Source organism: Podarcis gaigeae (assembly GCF_964106915.1).
Source record: "Podarcis gaigeae genome assembly, chromosome: 15".
Taxonomy (NCBI): Eukaryota; Metazoa; Chordata; class Lepidosauria; order Squamata; family Lacertidae; genus Podarcis; species Podarcis gaigeae.
This window is the reverse complement of record NC_139692.1, coordinates 10,907,871-10,927,280: the sequence shown is the minus strand read 5'-3', so window position 1 is coordinate 10,927,280 and position 19,410 is coordinate 10,907,871. Positions and strand designations below refer to the sequence as shown.

The 19,410-nt window shown below is 43.4% G+C and overlaps 1 protein-coding gene across 6 annotated transcripts in view; it reads right to left on the bottom strand.

Annotated features, from left to right (window-relative positions):
• Positions 1-19,410, bottom strand: part of GCK (glucokinase) — a 49,315-nt gene that overhangs the window by 10,072 nt on the left and 19,833 nt on the right. For 2 of the 6 annotated variants that reach the window (XM_083713661.1, XM_083713663.1), the window contains 6 exons: positions 15,915-16,321; positions 9,916-10,078; positions 4,535-4,689; positions 3,487-3,606; positions 2,489-2,584; positions 813-912 (listed from right to left, as the gene is read on the bottom strand). In XM_083713661.1, the coding sequence (XP_083569787.1) occupies positions 813-912; positions 2,489-2,584; positions 3,487-3,606; positions 4,535-4,689; positions 9,916-10,078; positions 15,915-15,977 (697 nt within the window). In that variant the 5' untranslated portion in view covers positions 15,978-16,321. Of the gene's footprint in view, positions 1-812; positions 913-2,488; positions 2,585-3,486; positions 3,607-4,534; positions 4,690-9,915; positions 10,079-13,626; positions 13,822-15,914; positions 16,590-19,410 lie in introns of those variants that run through there. The other 4 variants (XM_083713664.1, XM_083713660.1, XM_083713662.1 and 1 more) reach the window with 3 other exon arrangements.

Here is a 19,410-nt window from a genome sequence, read left to right as displayed (position 1 = left end):
AAGGAAAGCAGAGCAATGTATTTGATACTAGTTTGGCTGCAGGAGCTGCCAAAAGGAGGCATATGCCATCCAACCGTCTTAGGGACTCCACTTGGGATTTGTGTAGGGCTTACTCCTTAGCCTTTTCTTCTCCTGAAGATATTCCCACAAGGCAGCGGAGGTTTAGGATCAGAGTTTTCCTTCTCCTAGATGGGCTGCCATACCAGGTTGACATGTGCTCCTCACTTTCCTCTACAGCATGTACAGAAACCGCCTTCTTGACCATTGGGCCCACTACTGATCTTATCCACTCAATCTGCCCAAGCCTGTATTCACACGCAGGGGAAGTCCCTAACTCACACGCAGGGGAAGTCCCTAACTCACCGAGACCCATTGCCTACCCTCACCTGGCTTAGCCGGCAAGTCAAATCTGTTTCCCAGGGTGTGGTCGCTGTCGCATTCTGACAGCTTCCAGGAGCCACAGGTGAGGGCTGAGTGCAGGGTGGGGACCAAAGGTGGACAGGTACCCCAGAAGGAGCATGACATGTCCCCCACAAGTGTTAGAAACAATGGCTTTCACGAGAGACACAGCAGATGCTTTGTATACAGATGGTCCCAGGTTAAACCCCCAGCATCTTCAATTGAAAGGATCAGGTAGCAAGTGATGAGGAAGACCCCCTGCTTAAGGAGGAAGGAAGACCTTGGTGAGCAGTTACCAGTAATAGTACACAATACTGGGCTAGATTGTACAAATTGGCTGACCTGTAAAAGAAAAAGCCCCAGTTTGAAGATGATTGTGCCCAGGTGCATATTAAGAAGGAGAGGTGACCTACCCACTATCATGCCAACTTCACATTGGTGATCCTCATAGTAGCAGGATATCATCGTTGCCACTGTGTCATTGACCATTGCGACTACGTCCATCTCAAAGTCCTACAAAGGGGTGGAAAGAAGCACCGCAATCAAAGGCTGTTCGGGAGAAGAAACCCAACTAAGAGAAGCACAGATAGAACAGGTAAAAAGGTAAAGGTAAAGGACCCCTAGATGGTTAAGTCCAGTCAAAGGCCATTATGGGGTTGCAGTGCTCATCTCACTTTTCAGGCCGAGGGAGCCGGCGTTTGTCCACAGACAGCTTTCCAGGTGCTGTGGCCAGCATGACCAAACCGCTTCTATCTGGCACAGCAGAACACCATGACAGAAACCAGAGCGCATGGAAATGCTGTTTACCTTCCCACCACAGCAGTACCTATTTATCTACTTGCACTGGTGTGCTTTCGAACTGCTAGGTTAGCAGGAGCTGGGACAGAGCAACGGGAGCTGACCCCGTCGCGGGGATACGAACTGCCGACCTTCCGATCAGCAATCCCAAGAGGCTCAGTCGCGTCCCCAATAAATGCAACAACCCTTCACCATGGAATACTATAGTGCCATAATACTCTTGGGAAACTGGAAGTAAGTGTGTGTGGCTGAAACACGTGAAAGGAAGGAAGGGTGGCTGTGCACACTGCAGCACATGATGCGGGTGAGACTCCAGACACTTGCCATTGCATCTTGCCCAGAAGTATTGATACATGCAAATTTGGATAGGAAGATAGGAAGCTGCTTTTGGGGTCCATCAAGCTCAGTATTGTCAACACAGACAGCCAGCAGCTCTCCAGGATTTCAAGCCGGGGGGAGGGGGACTTTCTCTCTCAGCCTTACTTGGAGAAGTGAGGAATCGAACCTGATGTTCTACCACTGAGCCATGGCCCGTCCCCAAATCTGTGAATCCTTTAAGGACAAGTGGCAACCGTTTTGTGCACATCCAATTGATGCACGACTGCCAATGCACAGGATCTTTCATACCCAGAAGAGGGCAGAACAGGGGCAGGGCAGTACAGGAGTGGAACAGGGCAGAACAGGGCTGGGTGGGCTTTTGCAGACTCTCCGGACACACCCAGGGGCCAGGAATGGAAACCCTGCGCAAATGGTTGCCACCTGTACCTGATAACACCTTTGGCTAGGGGCTTCTCCACACTTAACTTTTTCCCTGCTCGTTCCACGTACAGGCCTGTGCTTTGCCAGTCCATGTTGGAGTGGTCTTCTTTTTGCTCCAGAGCTTTCCCTGCAAAAACCCACTCTCTAAAGCTGAAGAACAACAAACAGCAATTCAGGTTTTCAGCAAATTGCCATCAGCTTTGATTCAGCTGTAAAGAGCAGGTTTTCACAGAGAAGGCTCCGTAGCAAAAAAAGAAAGCATTTTCAGATACAGAACTTTAAAGCACAGATCGTGCTGAGAAAGTATGGAGGAAATGTAAGTCTGGAATAAGCCCAAAGTTAAAAGAAGCAGATAAGATGTGGTGGGAAAGAACCTGTGCTAGAGACTCTATTGAAATGCTGCCAGTCACTGTGTGAGCTAGATGACGGATGGACAGACAGACTGACCTGGTATAAGGGAGCTTCTTACAGTCTTACGAAGCAACTGAGGAGAAATAATGAACTGAAAAGCAAAACACAGTTTTCATCTCACCCCTCGCCGTTTGATAGCATCTCTCAAAAGCCCAACTACGTTGTTCCCTTCAGCTCCTGACGCTTTAAAGCCTTTAGTCCAGTTCAATAGGATCCCCTGCAGACCGAGAGGTTTAAAGGATCAGAAGAAACATCCTGAAATAAGCAAAATCTCTTTGGCGAAAATTATCCCTGCATTGGGTCAATGCGATGTAATCATCATCATCATCATCATTAACTGATGTGTGGAAAGCAACAGGATAACAACTGGAGCAATGGACAGGTGTGGAAAAGCACCCTTCCAGAATCTGGAATGATTGTATATGACTATCAGTGACACGAGTGACATCTTTCTGCATAGAATCTTAGAATCATAGAGTTGGAAGAGACCACAAGGGCCATCGAGTCCAACCCCCTGCCAAGCAGGAAACACCATCAGAGCACTCCTGACATATGGTTGTCAAGCCTCTGCTTAAAGACCTCCAAAGAAGGAGACTCCACCACACTCCTTGGCAGCAAATTCCACTGTTGAACAGCTCTTACTCTCAGGAAGTTCTTCCTAATGTTTAGGTGGAATCTTCTTTCTTGTAGTTTGGATCCATTGCTCCGTGTCCGCTTCTCTGGAGCCGCAGAAAACAACCTTTCCCCCTCCTCTATGTGACATCCTTTTATATATTTGAACATGGCTATCATATCACCCCTTAACCTCCTCTTCTCCAGGCTAAACATGCCCAGCTTCCTTAGCCGTTCCTCATAAGGCATCGTTTCCAGGCCTTTGACCATTTTGGTTGCATGATGCTTCTGCTATAAATTCTGAAAAGTTGTTGGTTTGCTGTGCATTTGGACAGTGCTGCCTGGGGCTGATGGGAGTTGTAGTATTCCCCCTGCCTGGAGGTGCTATATTGTTATATTTCTTACATTCGCCAGGCTACCATTATACATGGTTCAGTAGCTCAAATGAACAACTCATGGAGAAAGAGAGAGCATTGAGAAGTGAGCCCCCCACTTCGCAAATCCCACCTTGTCGAGGTCTTCGTGTCGAACAGGGAAGGAAAACGTGAAGCCCAGAGGTAGTTTTTTGTGTTTCATCTGATGTTTGTCTAGGAAGTCGGAGATGCATTCTGAGATGTAATCAAAGAGCTGGGGAAGAAAGAAACACACACACAAAAAGGTCCATTGCTGTTTGGGGGGAAAGGAAGGGAAAACGTTCAGCGATCTGCCTTAGCTTTCCACAAGCAGTTCTGGAGGAACGTGGAGGGATAGATGAATCTGTCCATTTCACTCACTCTGCAACATATCTTTGATACAATAATAGTGTGTAAGTGGTGGGTTTATACTGTTCACACATAATTCTGCTTTATTAGCTGTTCTGTGAGGCTTCCCCAATGTCATTGCACAGCTGTCCCCTGGAGGGGCACTCGTGTGCTATAGTGCAACAAAAATGGGAAAGCACGGAACCTGGAAAGTTTGTGGCATAAAAAGTAACATGATTTCATCAGAAAACTATGAGGCATGCATTGATTGGAAGCGAAGCAATATGTCTGCCCCCTCTCTTCCACCTGTGCGTGCCTTGTATCATTCCCAAATCTCCTCTGGAGGGACAGATTTAGAGGGTACGCAGAGGGAAGAAAGAGGGTGATAATTGCGTTGACAAGGACAAATCCTTGTGCTGGTGGAATGACCTGTTCAGCGCTACGTTGACTCCAACATTTTATGTCTAACCATTTTTCTCATGGCATAAGCATTCATCAGATGCAAATGGAGTCAACCGAGTTTGTCTTGCAATGCAAGATCACAGTTTGGATTCAGACAAAGAGTATGTCAATTATCCTGGACAGTTGGAGACTTCTGTGGAAGGTTCTGAATTGAGAGTGAGAGCCATTATTTGCAAGGGTTTGAACTCAGGGCCAGGCCAGGCCCAACATTTTGCCCAGTGGACTACATTGCCTCTGAGTCTGACAATGTGGCCTCCCTCCTTCCCAAGGGCAAGCCTCCTCCCATTCCTGAACACCTGCAAGTCATAATGCAATACGTAACCTGGTTGATTTCACCTGCTCATCTGACTCACCATTTCAGCTGTTCCCGTCATGGCATCCTCCGGTATGGAATACATCTGGTGCTTTGTCTTCACATTCCATTGTTTTTCTTCACCTTCACCCACTTTCACCAGCATGACTCGGAAATTGGTGCCCCCGAGATCCAAAGACAGAAAATCTCCCACCTCTGCAATCCCAGAGTGTGACATGTCAGTTTAGTCTTTGGGGGGCCACCTGGGATAGGTTGCCTTGTACACAGATCCTAGAAGAACCCAACTCAACTGCAGGGTTGTAATTAAGAGGCAGGGTGGTTCATGTCAACACCTATGGTGGCGGGGTGCTTGCCTGACTTCTATTTTCTAAAGGCAAGTGTGTAAGAAAAAGCTGAGGGAATCGCCATTTATGACCAGTGGTGGGTGGCTGGGGAAGCTATTTCAGGAATTAGCCCACCAGAATCCATGTTTGAGTTGAAAAGCTTATTGGGCATGGTACAGTGTTGAGGCAGATTTCTACCAAAACTGGCAAACATACTACACTGTTTAAATCAGGCATGGCCAAACTTGGCCCTCCAGTTGTTTTGGGACTACCACTCCCATCATCCCTAGCTATCAGGACCAGTGGTCAGGGATGATGTTTGGCCATGCCTGGCTTAAATGAATAGAGGAGCATCCCAGCCAAGCTCAAACCCCTTTTTGGGGAACAAGAAAGACTCACACTTAAAGGGCTTAGTCCTTTGTAGAAACTGAATTGTCATTCCTGCTGAGATGAGACAAGATGTACTAGTGAAACTCTGTGAAGGGTACCAGGGCATCATCAAATATAGAGAGCGTGCAAGACTATGACTGTCTACACATTACCGGCTTAAATATTTTTCTGCTGTATTTCAAACCAGATTCATAAATCATTGTACACATCAGTATGATTTGATGTGTTTCCCAGTCACCTGCTGTCTGTCCACATCAGTGGGCAGAAGGGTGTGTGTGGATGTGCTTATGGAATCAAATAAGATTGTAGCTAGTTTAGTGAGAAATGTAGCAAACCACAGTGATTCTCAAGAAACTATGGGATAGATATGTATTGCGGTTAACATTATGTGTACACAGCTTCACAAACCAGCAATGGAAGCACACTGGGTGAATAGTAAATGGGAGTGTGTACACAGCACTCAGGAAGAGTGCATATATAACCTTGATTCCTAAGAGCTGGTTGAGAACTATCAACCTATATCTTTGTTGAATAACGATTATAAACTTTTTGTAGATATATTAGTTAATAGGTTGAAAGCTGTATCAAAAGAGGAAACCCATCAAGATCAGGCCGGATTTTTGCCAGGAAGACAAATGAAAGATAGTATTAGAAATATAACTGATGTAACAAAATTTTTAAAAGTGATAAATGAAAAACAAGCAACCTTAATGTTTTTAGACAGAGAAAGCATTTGATAATGTCTCCTGGGACTTTATGTTTAAAGTTTTGGAATATATAAGTTGCAGAGACACTTTTATAAAAGAGTCAAGGCAATATATACAGAACAAATAGCAAAACTGATAGTAAATAATGTGTTGACGAACAACTGTAAAATAACTAAAGGAACTAGACAAGGCTGCCCGCTGTCACCTTTATTGTTTATATTAGTTTTAGAAGTTTTGGCACAAAGAATAAGATGTAATCAAGAAATTAAAGGAATAAGGGTGGGACAGAGACAATATAAATTAAAAGCATTTGCAGACAATATGGTGATATCTGGAGAAGAACCAACAGAGTCAATTCTGAAAGCACTAGAAGAGATTAAAAAATGGAGAAATAGCAGGTCTTAAAAACATGAATGATGAGAGTAAAAATAAACTACAAAATATATCAGATCTAAAGATTGAAAAGAAGGCTAAATATTTAGGTGTATGGTTAACAGCAAAGAATATAAATTTATATAAAGATAACTATTTGAAAACTTGAGAGGATATTAAAAGAAATTTGCAAATATGGGGTAGAATGAAACTTTCATTGTTGGGTAGAGTGCCAACCATAGAAATGAATGTATTATTTTTGTTTCAATCAATACTGGTGATTGGCAAGACAGATTGTTTCAACAAATGGCAAAAAGATATTTCTAAATATATCTGGCAAGGGGAAAAAACTGAGAATAGAATATAAAATACTGATAGATGCAAAAGAGAGAGGTTTCTCCCTGCCAGATATGAGATTATATTATGAAGCATCTTGTCTGTGCTGGTTGAAGGAATGGTTATTATTGAAGAATGACATATTTTAGATTTGGAAGGTCATGATAACATTTTGGCATGCTTATTTGTGGTGAGAAAAGATACATAAAGGTTTCACCAACCATATAATTAGGAAAAATTTGTATAGAATATGGGATAAATATAACATTTATTGGATACTAAAATGCTACTTTGGCTTTCACCTTTGGAAGCCATTGTGGTGAAAAAGAAAAATATGATGGAAAGTTGGGGAATTTATTGAAATTTGCTAAGAGGGGATGGTGGAAAATTTAAATTAAAAGAGCTTAAGGATTTATCAGGGGTGTTAACAACATGGTTACAATATCATCATTTGAATGAAGTATTTAAAAAGTATATGAAGCAGGAGTTTGGGGAACAACTATCACTATCAGAGAGAGATCTGTTAAACTGTAATGTTAAAGTGATATCTAAGATGTACAAGATATTATTGGAATAGGAGACAAAGAACGAACAAGTGAAATCTTCAGTGTTACATTGGGCAATAGATATTGGTCATAACAGAAATAGAAGCATGGGAACGATGATAGAATACGGATATAAAATTTACAGCATGTTATGGTTTAAGAGAAAATTATATGAAAATGTTATATAGATGGTACCTAACACCTAGTAGATTGGCAAAAATGTATAAATAAAAATCGAATAAGTGTTGGAAAAGGTACCTTTTTCCATATGTGGTGGTCTTGTAATAAGGTTAAAGCTTACTGGGAAATGATATATAATGAATTGAAAAAGCCGTTTAAGATAACATTTGTAGAAAAACCCAGCAGCTTTCCTTTTGGGCATCATGGGATCAGAGCTACCTAAACAGTACAGAAATTTATGTATGCAACCACAACTGCAAGAATGTTATTTGCCCAAAAATGAAAGGAAGAAAAGGTCCTGAAGTGAGAAGAATGGTTACAGAAATTAATGGAGTATGCAGAAATGATGAAACTTACTGGAAGAATAAGAAATCAAGATAACTTTTTTTTTTTTTTTTTTTTTTTAGAAAGGAATGGAAATGGTTTATTGAGTATTTACAAATAAACTGTAAACAGATTGAGACATTGGCAGGATTATTGTAAAAACCTGCAGTTTCAAAAACATATCTGAGATATATATGAGAATAGATGATTAGAAGAATAAGTTAAGATAATTTGGAGTATGCAGGAAAGGATGAAAATAAATGTAAAGAACCACAGAAAGAGGGCGAAGGGAGTCGAAGTCTGAAATGTTAGAATTATGGCTGAATAATTGTTGTAACGTTTATAAATAAAATTATATATATAAAAAGAAAATAGTGATGTTTCTGCCACTAGAATAGAGCTACTCAGCAAAAGAAACCACTTTTACTCCATTACCAGACAGACCTTAGAAAAGAGTTGGAACAGACATTTATGAATTACATGAGCATAAGTACCCGGTAGCTACGTATATAGACTATTTTTCTAAGTATCTAGAAATAGCACACATGTTTGATCTTACAAATTCTACCACCACCAGTTGTTTAAAGACTGTATTTGTCAGACAGGGGCCTGATGAACTTGTAACAAATAATGCCCCACAATTTGCAGAGAAGGAGTTTTCCCAGTTCACAAAGAAATATAATTTTAGCCACATTGCCAACACTACCTACAAGCCAATGGGGAGTCACAAAGAGCAATCCAAACCACAAAGCAGAGCCTGAAAAAAGAAGATCCATTTTAAGTGAGTGATAGAGCAACTGCAATTAACGCAACCAACAGCCCAGCATAGTTATTAATGGGTCAACAACGAAGAAGCAGTTCTGACCCTGGAAACAGACCTGTATCCCCAGTGGCCTGATCTGAAGGAAGTCCATGCAGCAGATAAAAAGGCAGAAAAGCCTATATAAGTTACAGTTTGATAAACACTACGGGGTAAAAGCATTACTAAAACTACATCCTGGTTCACGGGTGAGAATAAAACTTGACAATCAGAGGTGATGGTCAGAACCAGGGGCAGGGGCACATTTGACACCACAATCCAATGCTGTGATGACCAACAGTGATACATTTAGAAAGAGCAGAAGACACTTGTGACAGAAGACACTTGTGCCAGAAGCATATCCAGCCATACAATCAACAAGTTTAAGGACAGAGCTAGCAGGAGAACAAAGCTTCAATAGACCAAGATCCTGAAACATCAGCAGTTGCCATCTATGGCAGCTTGTTTCCCATCCTATGAGCATGGAAAGTGACCTCCAGAGGGAGAAGGATTAGGAAATGCACAATACAGAGACTAATCATTCTTTAGATAGAAATAGCAAACAATTACAGAGCAGAATAATCCCCAGGTGCTATTAGAGCTGACTGACAGTCTAGTCATCACCTCAGGGTACAAAAGTTACTAAGGGTTGTTCATGCAGCTCATTGTTTCGCTCAGTTGTTTGTAAATGTGGTGAAATGGGATCCTGAAAGGGCAGGCTAGGGCATGGGAAGCGAAGCTAGATTAGGACTAAAGCACAAATAAGTTCTGCATTAGTGAGTTTATTAGGGCTACTGTATAGTCACTTTTATACCATAAAAGAGTTACTGTTAATCTACCGCAGTCTCTGACATTCATTAAATGGGCCAGCAACCTATAATGAGAACAGCTCAATTATAGTAAACCACTGGATCAGAGTCAGGGCATAAGAGTTCAGAAGACGTACTAGCAGAAGTGGTTCGTTGGATGGGGTGGAGCCACAAAGCTCCCAGTAAGTGGGTCACTATTGCTTCCTGGAAGGAGAAGGGGTGAAGAAGCAGTAAGGTCAGTGCAGCACAAATGCACCGGCGGAGCCAATTCAGGGCCCCTGCCAATGCATTTGCACCATGCCAATCTCCTTGCCGCCTCTCCTCTCCCCCATTCCATCCTGGTAAGCAACAGTGACTCACCTGCCAAGAAGCCCTGTTTAGTGAGCTGCTTCTGGACAATAGCATGGTCGTGGGGAACATCTGGCCATTTAGATGCTGTTGGAGTACAACTCCCATTATCCCTGGCCATTGTCCATGTTTCGTGTTGCCTGGACGATGGGAGTTGAGTTGAGCAACTTCTAGAGGGCCACAGGTTACCTACCCCTATGCTAGTATCCTTGACTTCAGCAGGTGGGTTGGTTGTAGGTCAGACCTCCTGAGCTACACCAAAATGATACGACCACCATTGTTGCTTACCTGATCCCTCAGGGGTAGAGCGTACATAAGTGGGCAGCATCTTCACAGAGGCTTCCTCATGTGTCTCCAGCTTCAGGCCCCGGTCCATCTCCTTCTGCATCCGATGCATCACCTTCTTCAGATCCTGTTCCTGTAGCCGGAATTCTGAGAGGATCTGCTCCACCTACATGAGAAGACACACAAGCAAATGTCCAAGAAGATGGATACAGTATAGCATGTGTCAAGAGAGTCACTTAAAGGGTGCAGGTGGAGTCTGCATGCCATCACTTCATGTTGTAATTATTCCTTCAATTCCTGTCCTATATTAAACTCTATATTAAACTATATTAAACTGCTAGAATTATGCAAGGATTTGGGTGTCTTCGTGAACAGGGTCAATGCACTCTACCTATCACCACTGGCCTTCATTTGCTGTTTATGTAGAAAACAGTAGGTCAGCATTTCTGATCCAAAAAGGGTGCCACTTCTCAGACTCGAGCCAGCTTTTTATCTGCCCTATGCACACCCCACAGGACAGTCAAGGGACAGCAGCTCCTATACTCCAAGAGATTGTGGTCTGGAATTTCCATCTTTTGTTCACTCATTTTATCATTATGGTTTGCTGGGAATCCCAGTCAACTGCAGTGCTAGCCTTTTCCATTCCAGTGCTTTCTCTGTCATCCTCCCAACTTTTTTAGACCTGATTTGTGGTTATCTTTTTCCTATGCTAAAAAGGAACTGCAACTGTAACATGTCTAGTGCACGATTCAGAGTTTTGGTGCTGACCTTTAAAGCCCTAAACGGCCTCAGTCCTGTATACCTGAAGGAGCGTCTCCACTCCCATCGTTCAGCCCACTGAGATCCAGCGCCGAGGGCCTTCTGGTAGTTCCCTCATTGCGAGAAGTGAGGCTACAGGGAACCAGACAGAGGGCCTTCTCGGTAGTGGCACCCGCCCTGTGGAATGCCCTCCCATCAGATGTCAAAGAGATAAACAACTACCTGACATTCAGAAGATATCTTAAGGCAGCCCTGTTCAGGGAAGTTTTTAATATGTAACGCTGTACTGTTTTAACACTTGATTGGGAGCCGCCCAGAGTGGCTGGGGAAACTCAGCCAGATGGGCGGGGTATAAATAATAAATAATAAATTATTATTATTATTATTATTATTATTATTATTATTATTATTATGTGGAGTGGCATAGCTGACAATTCCATCAAGGATTTTCAAGGCCATTGTGCCTTTAATTAATACAGACGCTATGAGTGTCCCTATTTTCCAGGGATAGTCCTGGATTTACAGAAGCCGTGTCAGTTTCTGAATTGCTCCCGCAATGTCCCGCTTTTCCTTAGGATATCCCTATTTTCATCAGAGAAATGTTGGAGAGTATGGAGTTATGCAATCCAAGGAGATAAGTAACAACCTTTAGAAGACATCAGAAGGCAGCCCTGTATAGGGAACTTTTTGAATGTTTAATGTTTTGTTATGTTTTTATATATGTTGAAAGCTGCCCAGAATGGCTGGGCCAACCCAGTCAGATGGACAGGGTATAAAATTATATTTATTATAATTATGCAGTAGGACGTCCCTATTTTCATCGGAGAAATGTTGCAGGGTATGTTAGTAGCTTCCGCCTTGCAGCTTCTGCCCATTGTATTACCGTATTTTTCGCTCTATAAGACGCACCAGACCACAAGACGCACATAGTTTTTGGAGGAGGAAAACAAGAAAAAAAATATTCTGAATCTCAAAAGCCAGAACAGCAAGAGGGATCACTGCGCAGTGAAAGCAGCAATCGCTCTTGCTGTTCTGGCTTCAGTGATAGCTGCGCAGCCTGCATTCGCTCCATAAGATGCACACACATTTCCCCTTACTTTTTAGGAGGGAAAAAGTGAGTCTTATAGAGCAAAAAATATGGTACTTCTTGTTAAGCAACATAGCAGCATCGCTTCATTCCAGCTTAATTATTCAGTGCCTGTCCCTGAACTTAGATGGATCAGTTGTCTGACCTGATACAACCAGCTCCAACATAAAGTGATGTGTGTGTGCGCGTGCGTGTTAAGCCTCCCCCAGGAATTACTCAGACCCACCTCCTGCTCTGAAAATGAATGCCTCTGAATAACAGTTGTTAGGAATCGCTTGAGGGGAAAGTGCTGTGCTGCTTAAATTCTGCTTGTGGGCTTCCCATAGACATCTGGTTGGCCACAGTGAGAGAAGAATGCTAGACTAAGGTGGGCACTTGGCCTGATCTAGCCAGACTTTTTTATGTTCTTAACATCAGTTGTAGAGCACTTGCTTTGCACACAAAAGGTTCCAAATCCCTGGCATCTCCAGGTCACACTGGGGAAGAACCCTGCCTGAAACTCTGGGAAACCATAGTGAGCAAAATGTTTCACATGTTCTTAGGGGATATCACTGTAATAATGTGGGTTAAAGCCTCAGCGCCTAGGACTTGCCGATCGAAAGGTCGGCGGTTCGAATCCCTGCGGCGGGGTGCGCTCCCGCTGCTCGGTCCCAGCGCCTGCGAACCTAGCAGTTCGAAAGCACCTCCGGGTGCAAGTAGATAAATAGGGACCGCTTACCAGCGGGAAGGTAAACGGCGTTTCCGTGTGCTGCACTGGTGCAGGCTTGCCAGAGCAGCTTTGTCACGCTGGCCACGTGACCCGGAAGTGTCTCCGGACAGCGCTGGCCCCTGGCCTCTTGAGTGAGATGGGCGCACAACCCCAGAGTCTGTCAAGACTGGCCCGTACGGGCAGGGGTACCTTTACCTTTTACCTTTATTAGAATAAACAAGTGCCATTATAAATACTGAAATACTAAATAAGATGGATAACAATGTGTAACAGAAAAAGAAGTAGAAAGTTGGTTTAAAAGTGTGTGAAAGAAAGTAATAGAAGTGGAAAGAAATTGCAATTGAGTAGATTGGAAGTCTAACACAAGGGTGAGGTGAGGGATGGTTGTGGGAAAAGGAAGTATCTATGGGATTGAGTATGGGTATGTATGAATATTTTTAAGGATTGTATGAAATGTATGTTTGTCTGTATATTCATAATATGTATGTATTAATGTTGAATTATTTTAATAATAATAATAATAATAATAATAATAATAATAATAATAATAATGAAATGACTTGTAATAATGGCAACACACACACACACACACACACACACATGCATTATCGAAGATAATGTGCTTCATCTACAGTTAAGAATGCACAAGCATGTTTTTAAAAATCTCTCTTCCTTGCCTCCATATGCTCTCTTACATTATGCACAAGTATAATTGCTGCCAAACAGAAGAGTTAAGAAGGCATAAGTCAGCACTTCATCAATGAGGGAGAAAGAAACGACAGGAAAACTCCGACCTCACATACTCTCCACACACAACTCCGACAACCACTACTTGGAAATGTGGATTTAAATCTTTGCCCCACATTTTTTCACTCTAAATCCCAGTTCTATATCTACGGAATGCTCAGAAGATCAGTGCCTAAATTAGCAGCCAAAGGACCTTGGGTCTTCTATTTTTAGCTTTTGGTTAGATGCCAGGTCTAAAAAGGGAAATTTAATTGATCGGCTCACTTGCTAAAAACTGGTGCAACAGGAACTAAATATAGTACAAACTCTAAATATTGACATTAGCTTTGGTATTTCATTTTTTTTGTAGCCAAGTGGCCTGGGATGGGGTCGAGAATACAATTGCGCAACATAGCATGCAACCTTTCATCACCTCTGTGATGGGGCCATCCAAAACGCTGTGTAAAGGGAAATGCTTTCACAATCACATCCATTCCTTGGCATCATAATTCCATTCATATTAGTGACACTTGCTAACTGCTGCATATCCTAATTCAGAATGATACTTTTCCCTGAGAGAATTCTGCCTTTCTTTTAGATGCAGCACACTGATGCAGCAAAAGAGCTGCATAATATAAGAAGAACTCTGTTGGTTAACTAACAGAATGTTAGTTTCCAGCAGCGGGTTGCCAGGCATCCTCAAGAACTCACCTCAATCCATGGAAGCCACTGTTGCCAACCAGAGCACTGCTAATCTCCCGCCCTGTTGACCTGTACTAGTTGTGTGCTATGCATGCATGCCTTCAGGTTGAGTCCTGCCCAGATTTCGCTTTCGGCATATCCCTCAAAGTGTGTTTAGCATGACTTGTGTTGGAATGCCCAAAGCTCAGTTTGGTCCATTGCATTCACATAACGGGGTTTGCACAGACTGATGCACCTGATGAAAATCAGGACACACCAGCTAAGAATTGTGAATGCCTTCCGTCTGCCTATCTACCATATTTGCCTTCTTCTCTGGGTTGATTGGGACAAAAATGTTGAATGGTGTATTAAGATCCTGTGTCAATGTCACTGTGAAATCCCAGCCTACCTGGTCCTCAGTTCTGTTCAAAAGCTCACCGTCTTTCTCTCTCTGTGTTCCGAACTGGACAGTTGAAATTGACATGAGATTGGCACACACATTTCCAAAGCTGGGCCACAACTGCACTATACATTTAAAACAGTATCGCGCCATTTTAAACGGTCATGGATTCCCCCAAAGAATCATGGGAACCATATAGTTGGTTGAGAAATCTGATCACTCTTAGGAGACTCCTATTCTCCTCATGGAGCTACATTTTCCAGAGTAGTTTAGCAATCAATTCCTCTTCACAGACAACTCTAAGAACAGAAACTCTGTGAGGTGAATCGATGTCTCCTAAGAACTCTCAGCACTGTTAAGAAACCACAGCTCCCAGAATTCTTTGGGGGAAGCCATGCCTGTTTAAAGCAGTAATCATAGTGCTTTAAATTAATGAGGTGCATGTGGCCAAAGTCAACAACATCTGGAGAATTAGAGGTTCCCCAGTACTTTTCTCAAAAGTTATGCACACTAACCATAATGAATTATTATTATTATTATTATTATTATTATTATTATTATTATTATTATTATTCACTCTGATCTTAAGAGTTACAACAGTGACCACAGTGAACCACCTTGGTATTTCTTCTTGAAATGAAATAATTTTAATAATACTAATAATCAATGTATCTGCTTTTATTCCTAATTGAATTAAGCTGTAAAAATCCGTTCCCCATTTTTTAAATGTCAAGTAAAGGAGGTTTCTGTGCCATCCCTGAAGTACTTCCTCCAGTCTCTGATGGAGAACAGTTCAGAATGCCATGAAACAGGGAAGGGAAGGCACGCCTGAAATATAATCACATTCAAACTTCATTTCTGGCCAGTTGCAAGCTTCCATTGTGCCCGTTTCTTGCTACAGGGACCAAATTACCACTTTAAAAACAGAAACGATGGATGCTTCCAGACAGGTGTTTATCATGGGATGCATGTTCCGCGTGCATGCGAAATGTTCACAATATCCACACAGCAGCCATGGCATCAAAACACTAATATTTCACCTCATTTAATCTGAATTTAGTCTTTCTGGGGGAAATCCAGTAAGTTTTTTTATTTAAAAAAAAAAAACCTGTTGCAAATGCCCCATTTGCAATATATGAATGGTGGCTCATAAGACTCTGTGTTGATAGCACAGTCACTGCTGGCCTTGCAATCTCATTTATTTCTACAGTGTTGGTGGTGCAGACTGACTGGGTATTGTGCATTGTTCCTATGGCGCTAACCTGGGCATGTGCCTGAATAATTCAGCTACCACCTTAGAGAGACACCCTGCATGTTGCTGTTATTTCTTCTGGTTTTAGCAGATATTCCTATATTCCAACCCCCCCCCCCAAAAAAAAATTTTTAACTCTCTTTTCGCCAATGAACCACAGAGAAACTTGCAATGAATTAGCAGCTGAATCAAGACACAAAGAGGCAAGAAGTTTGCATTTTGCAAGGAAGGGATGGCCGTACTCTAGATAAACTGGAATTTTAGCTAGAATCCAGAAATCTTAAGATTCAGAAGAAGCAGTTGAAAACACACACAGCAATCTACCTAGCAATCACTTTCAAAACAGAGCAGAAAGAGATCTAAGCAGAGAGTTCTGCACAGCTCTTACCAGTTGCAAGCTGTCAAACACTTCCTTCATCATTGACAACCGTGAACCCTCCAAACTGTCCATTGATTCTGGGCTTGCTCTGCGGAAACCCGTTTGCTGCCTGTCTGCTCTCGGCCACCTGGTATGAAGCTGACAAGACTGACCCGAGTCTCTTGTCTCTTTTTTTGTTGTGTGTTTGCTTAAGCTCAAGGCTGAGCGTTGTTGATATTGAGGGCAACGTTTCCAATCCGAAAAGATTAAAGGTTCACCAGCGGAGGAAAGAGGTCCAGCAATTCTGCCCGGCAGAGAAAAAGGAAGGCCGGTCTGATCAGCAACACTAACAAAAATGATGCAGACTGTAGAAGGGCTTTCCAAGCGCCTCAGCCTTTATTCGTCTTTGGAATTCTGGATGGCTTCAGTTGTGTCTTCTAAAAGACACAAGAAGGACACACGTCAGGACCTACGGCATACTAGTAACCTGCGGGCGTTCTCAGAGACATGCAATAGCACAAGAGCAGGGGTACTGTAGCTAACCTGCAGCCCAGAAGCCTTCATCTAGCCCCAAGAGAGATTTTGTGGGGGCTTCCCCAGGCTCCCCAAAAGTGTCTTTTTTCAAAAAAAAAAAGAAATGCTCCTATGAATCTCTCAATGTGATGCTATGGTGCCAAAAGGTTTTATTGTAGGTCCCTCAAGACCCCCATTCCCTCCCTTTAAAAAAAATAAATGGTTTATTTATTTATTTTTTAAAATAAAAAATATTCTTCTTCTTTGGACTACAGTGTTACCTCGGGTTACATACGCTTCGGGTTACATACGCTTCAGGTTACAGACTCCGCTAATCTAGAAATAGTACCTCGGGTTAAGAACTTTGCTTCAGGGTGAGAACAGAAATCGTGCTCTGGCGATGCGGCAGCAGGAGGAGGCCCCATTAGCTAAAGTGGTGCTTCAGGTAAAGAACAGTTTCAGGTTAAGTACGGACCTCCGGAACGAATTAAGTACTTAACCTGAGGTACCACTGTACTCCCAAGGGTGCCGTGCCCTGCTTTGGTACTGTGATGCCAAAAGATTATTTGTGGCCCTCAGAAAGCATCCCACCCCACACATCTGTGCTTTTGAACAATTGAAGTTTTTCCCCCCTGACTCATAGGTACCCCACTGTAATGCCAAACATTTTTTGCAGTTTCCCCAAGGCCCCCCAAATCTGTCCATCATTTAAATTTTTTTTACTGATGGCTCCCAAAGAGCCCCTGAGTATCGGACTATGACTGGGCAGAGACTCCTACCACAAAGCTCACTGGGTGATCTTGAAACAGCCACTGCCTGTTTGCCTAAGCTACTTCACAGGGTAGGATAGAGTGGAGGAGAGAGAACCAGACTTTCTTTTTGGAGCTCCTCAGAGGAAAGGTGGTAGACAAATGTCATCCATAAAATGCGTAACATTTAAGACCACAATCCTATGCATGTTTACTCAGAAATAAGCTCAGCTATGTTCAATGGGTCTTAATCCCCATTAAATGTATCTAGGAATGCAGCCTTAAATTAGTTCCCATTGAGGTGGTGGACCTGTACTAGGCCCATAGTAAAGGTAAAGGGACCCCTGACCATTAGGTCCAGTTGTGGCCAACTCTGGGGTTGCGGTGCTCATCTTGCTTTATTGGCCGAGGGAGCCGGCGTACAGCTTCCGGGTCATGTGGCTAGCATGACTAAGCCGCTTCTGGCGAACCAGAGCAGCACATGGAAATGCCATTTACCTTCCCGTCAGAACGGTACCTATTTATCTACTTTGACGTGCTTTCGAACTGCTAGGTTGGCAGGAGCTGGGACCAAGGAATGGGAGCTCACCCCATTGTGGGGATTCGAACCGCCGACCTTCTGATCAGCAATTCCTAGGCTCTGTGGTTTAACCCACAGTGCTACCCGTGCCCCATACCACTTATACCACATAATAATTGCAGATAAGCGATGTTCATACAACAATATTGCTCTAGACCAGAGGTCTTCAAGCTTTTTGGGTCCATGGCTCCATTAACCAACTACATTGTTTCTGTGGCACCCCTGTGAGGCTCTGGATCCCAGTTATGTCACCCCTTGCCTGCAGAGCTGGCAGCCTCTCACCCTTTTTCAAACGCTCCCCTTGTGGAGTGTTCCCTCAGCCTCCTCTCCCCTCCTCTCCTTGGGAGTCCTCTGGGCAGCCGCTGCTGCCATCCCTGGTCTCTGAACTGCCCCCCCACCCCAAAGAGAGATGCCTCCACACAATGCCTCACAGGGGACTGGGAAGCACCCCCTGACCAGCCCCAGAGGCACCGATCGCCTGGGGAGCTGCAACAAATGGCTGTGCAAGCCTTTGGGAGGCAGAGATGCAAGAGGGCATCAAGATACCCCAAGGTGCCATGGCACACTGGTTGAAAAACACTGCTCTAGAAAACAGCTATTCTATATGTTATTCATTCGTTCATGCAAGCATGCATGCATGCATTCAATATATATCTCGCCTTTCCTCCCAAAGGAGCCTAGGGTGGCAAATCATGTTTCTAAGGTCACATTCTCCCTGATGCAACTATTGTCTATCTGCAAAGAATTTGAGGAACATATTTTACTTTCACGATGACAGCTTCCAATGGATGACAGCTTACTAACAGGTAATTTTGCTCCAAAACAACCCAGACACTGGGCGTTTTTTGCTCAACTTTGAATGAGATGTTGTTGACACAATAGCATTTAGGCCAGTTGAGTATTTTTGTGCAAAGTAATGGTCAAGCTTAAGAGGATTAGACATGTCAGCTTCAAAGACTTATGTTCTGTGTGTGTGTGTGTGTGTGTGTGTGTGTGTGTCTTTGAGCCAGTGTGGTGTGGTGGTTAAGAGCGGTGGACTCATAATCTGGTGAACCGGGTTCGTGTCTCCGCTCCTCCACTTGCAGCTGCTGGGTGACCTTGGGCCAGTCACACTTCTCTGAAGTCTCTCAGCCTCACTCACCTCACAGAGTGTTTGTTGTGAGGGTGGAAGGGAAAGGAGATTGTTTGCCGCTTGGAGACTCCTTAAGGGGAGTGAAAGGCGGGATATCAAGTTCAAACTCCTCCTTTGCTAGCTGTTAGTTATTTCTCTCAAGGCACCCAAATGTGGTTGTGTGAACATCAGAGGTGCCTTCTAGACAAGCTCTGAGAGCCCGCTGAGAGAAGCATTACAACTGTTCTGTGCATGAGACACTAAACACTGGAGCGACGTGGTCCTTGCCTAGTGATCCTATAGACCAGGCATAGGCAAACTCCGGCCCTCCAGATATTTTGGAATTACAATTCCCATCATCCCTTGACCACTGGTCCTGTTAGCTAGGGAAGATGGGAGTTGTAGTCCCAAAACATCTGGAGGGCCGAAGTTTGCCTATGTCTGCTACAGCCTTCTTTGGCAATGTTGATGATGGGAAGATAAGAACAGAAAAGGTGGGGTTGGAAGGGAAAAGGGAAAAATAATGGATAAAAAGTTTTTCTTTACAACCAAGGTGAAGAACCACAGACCCAG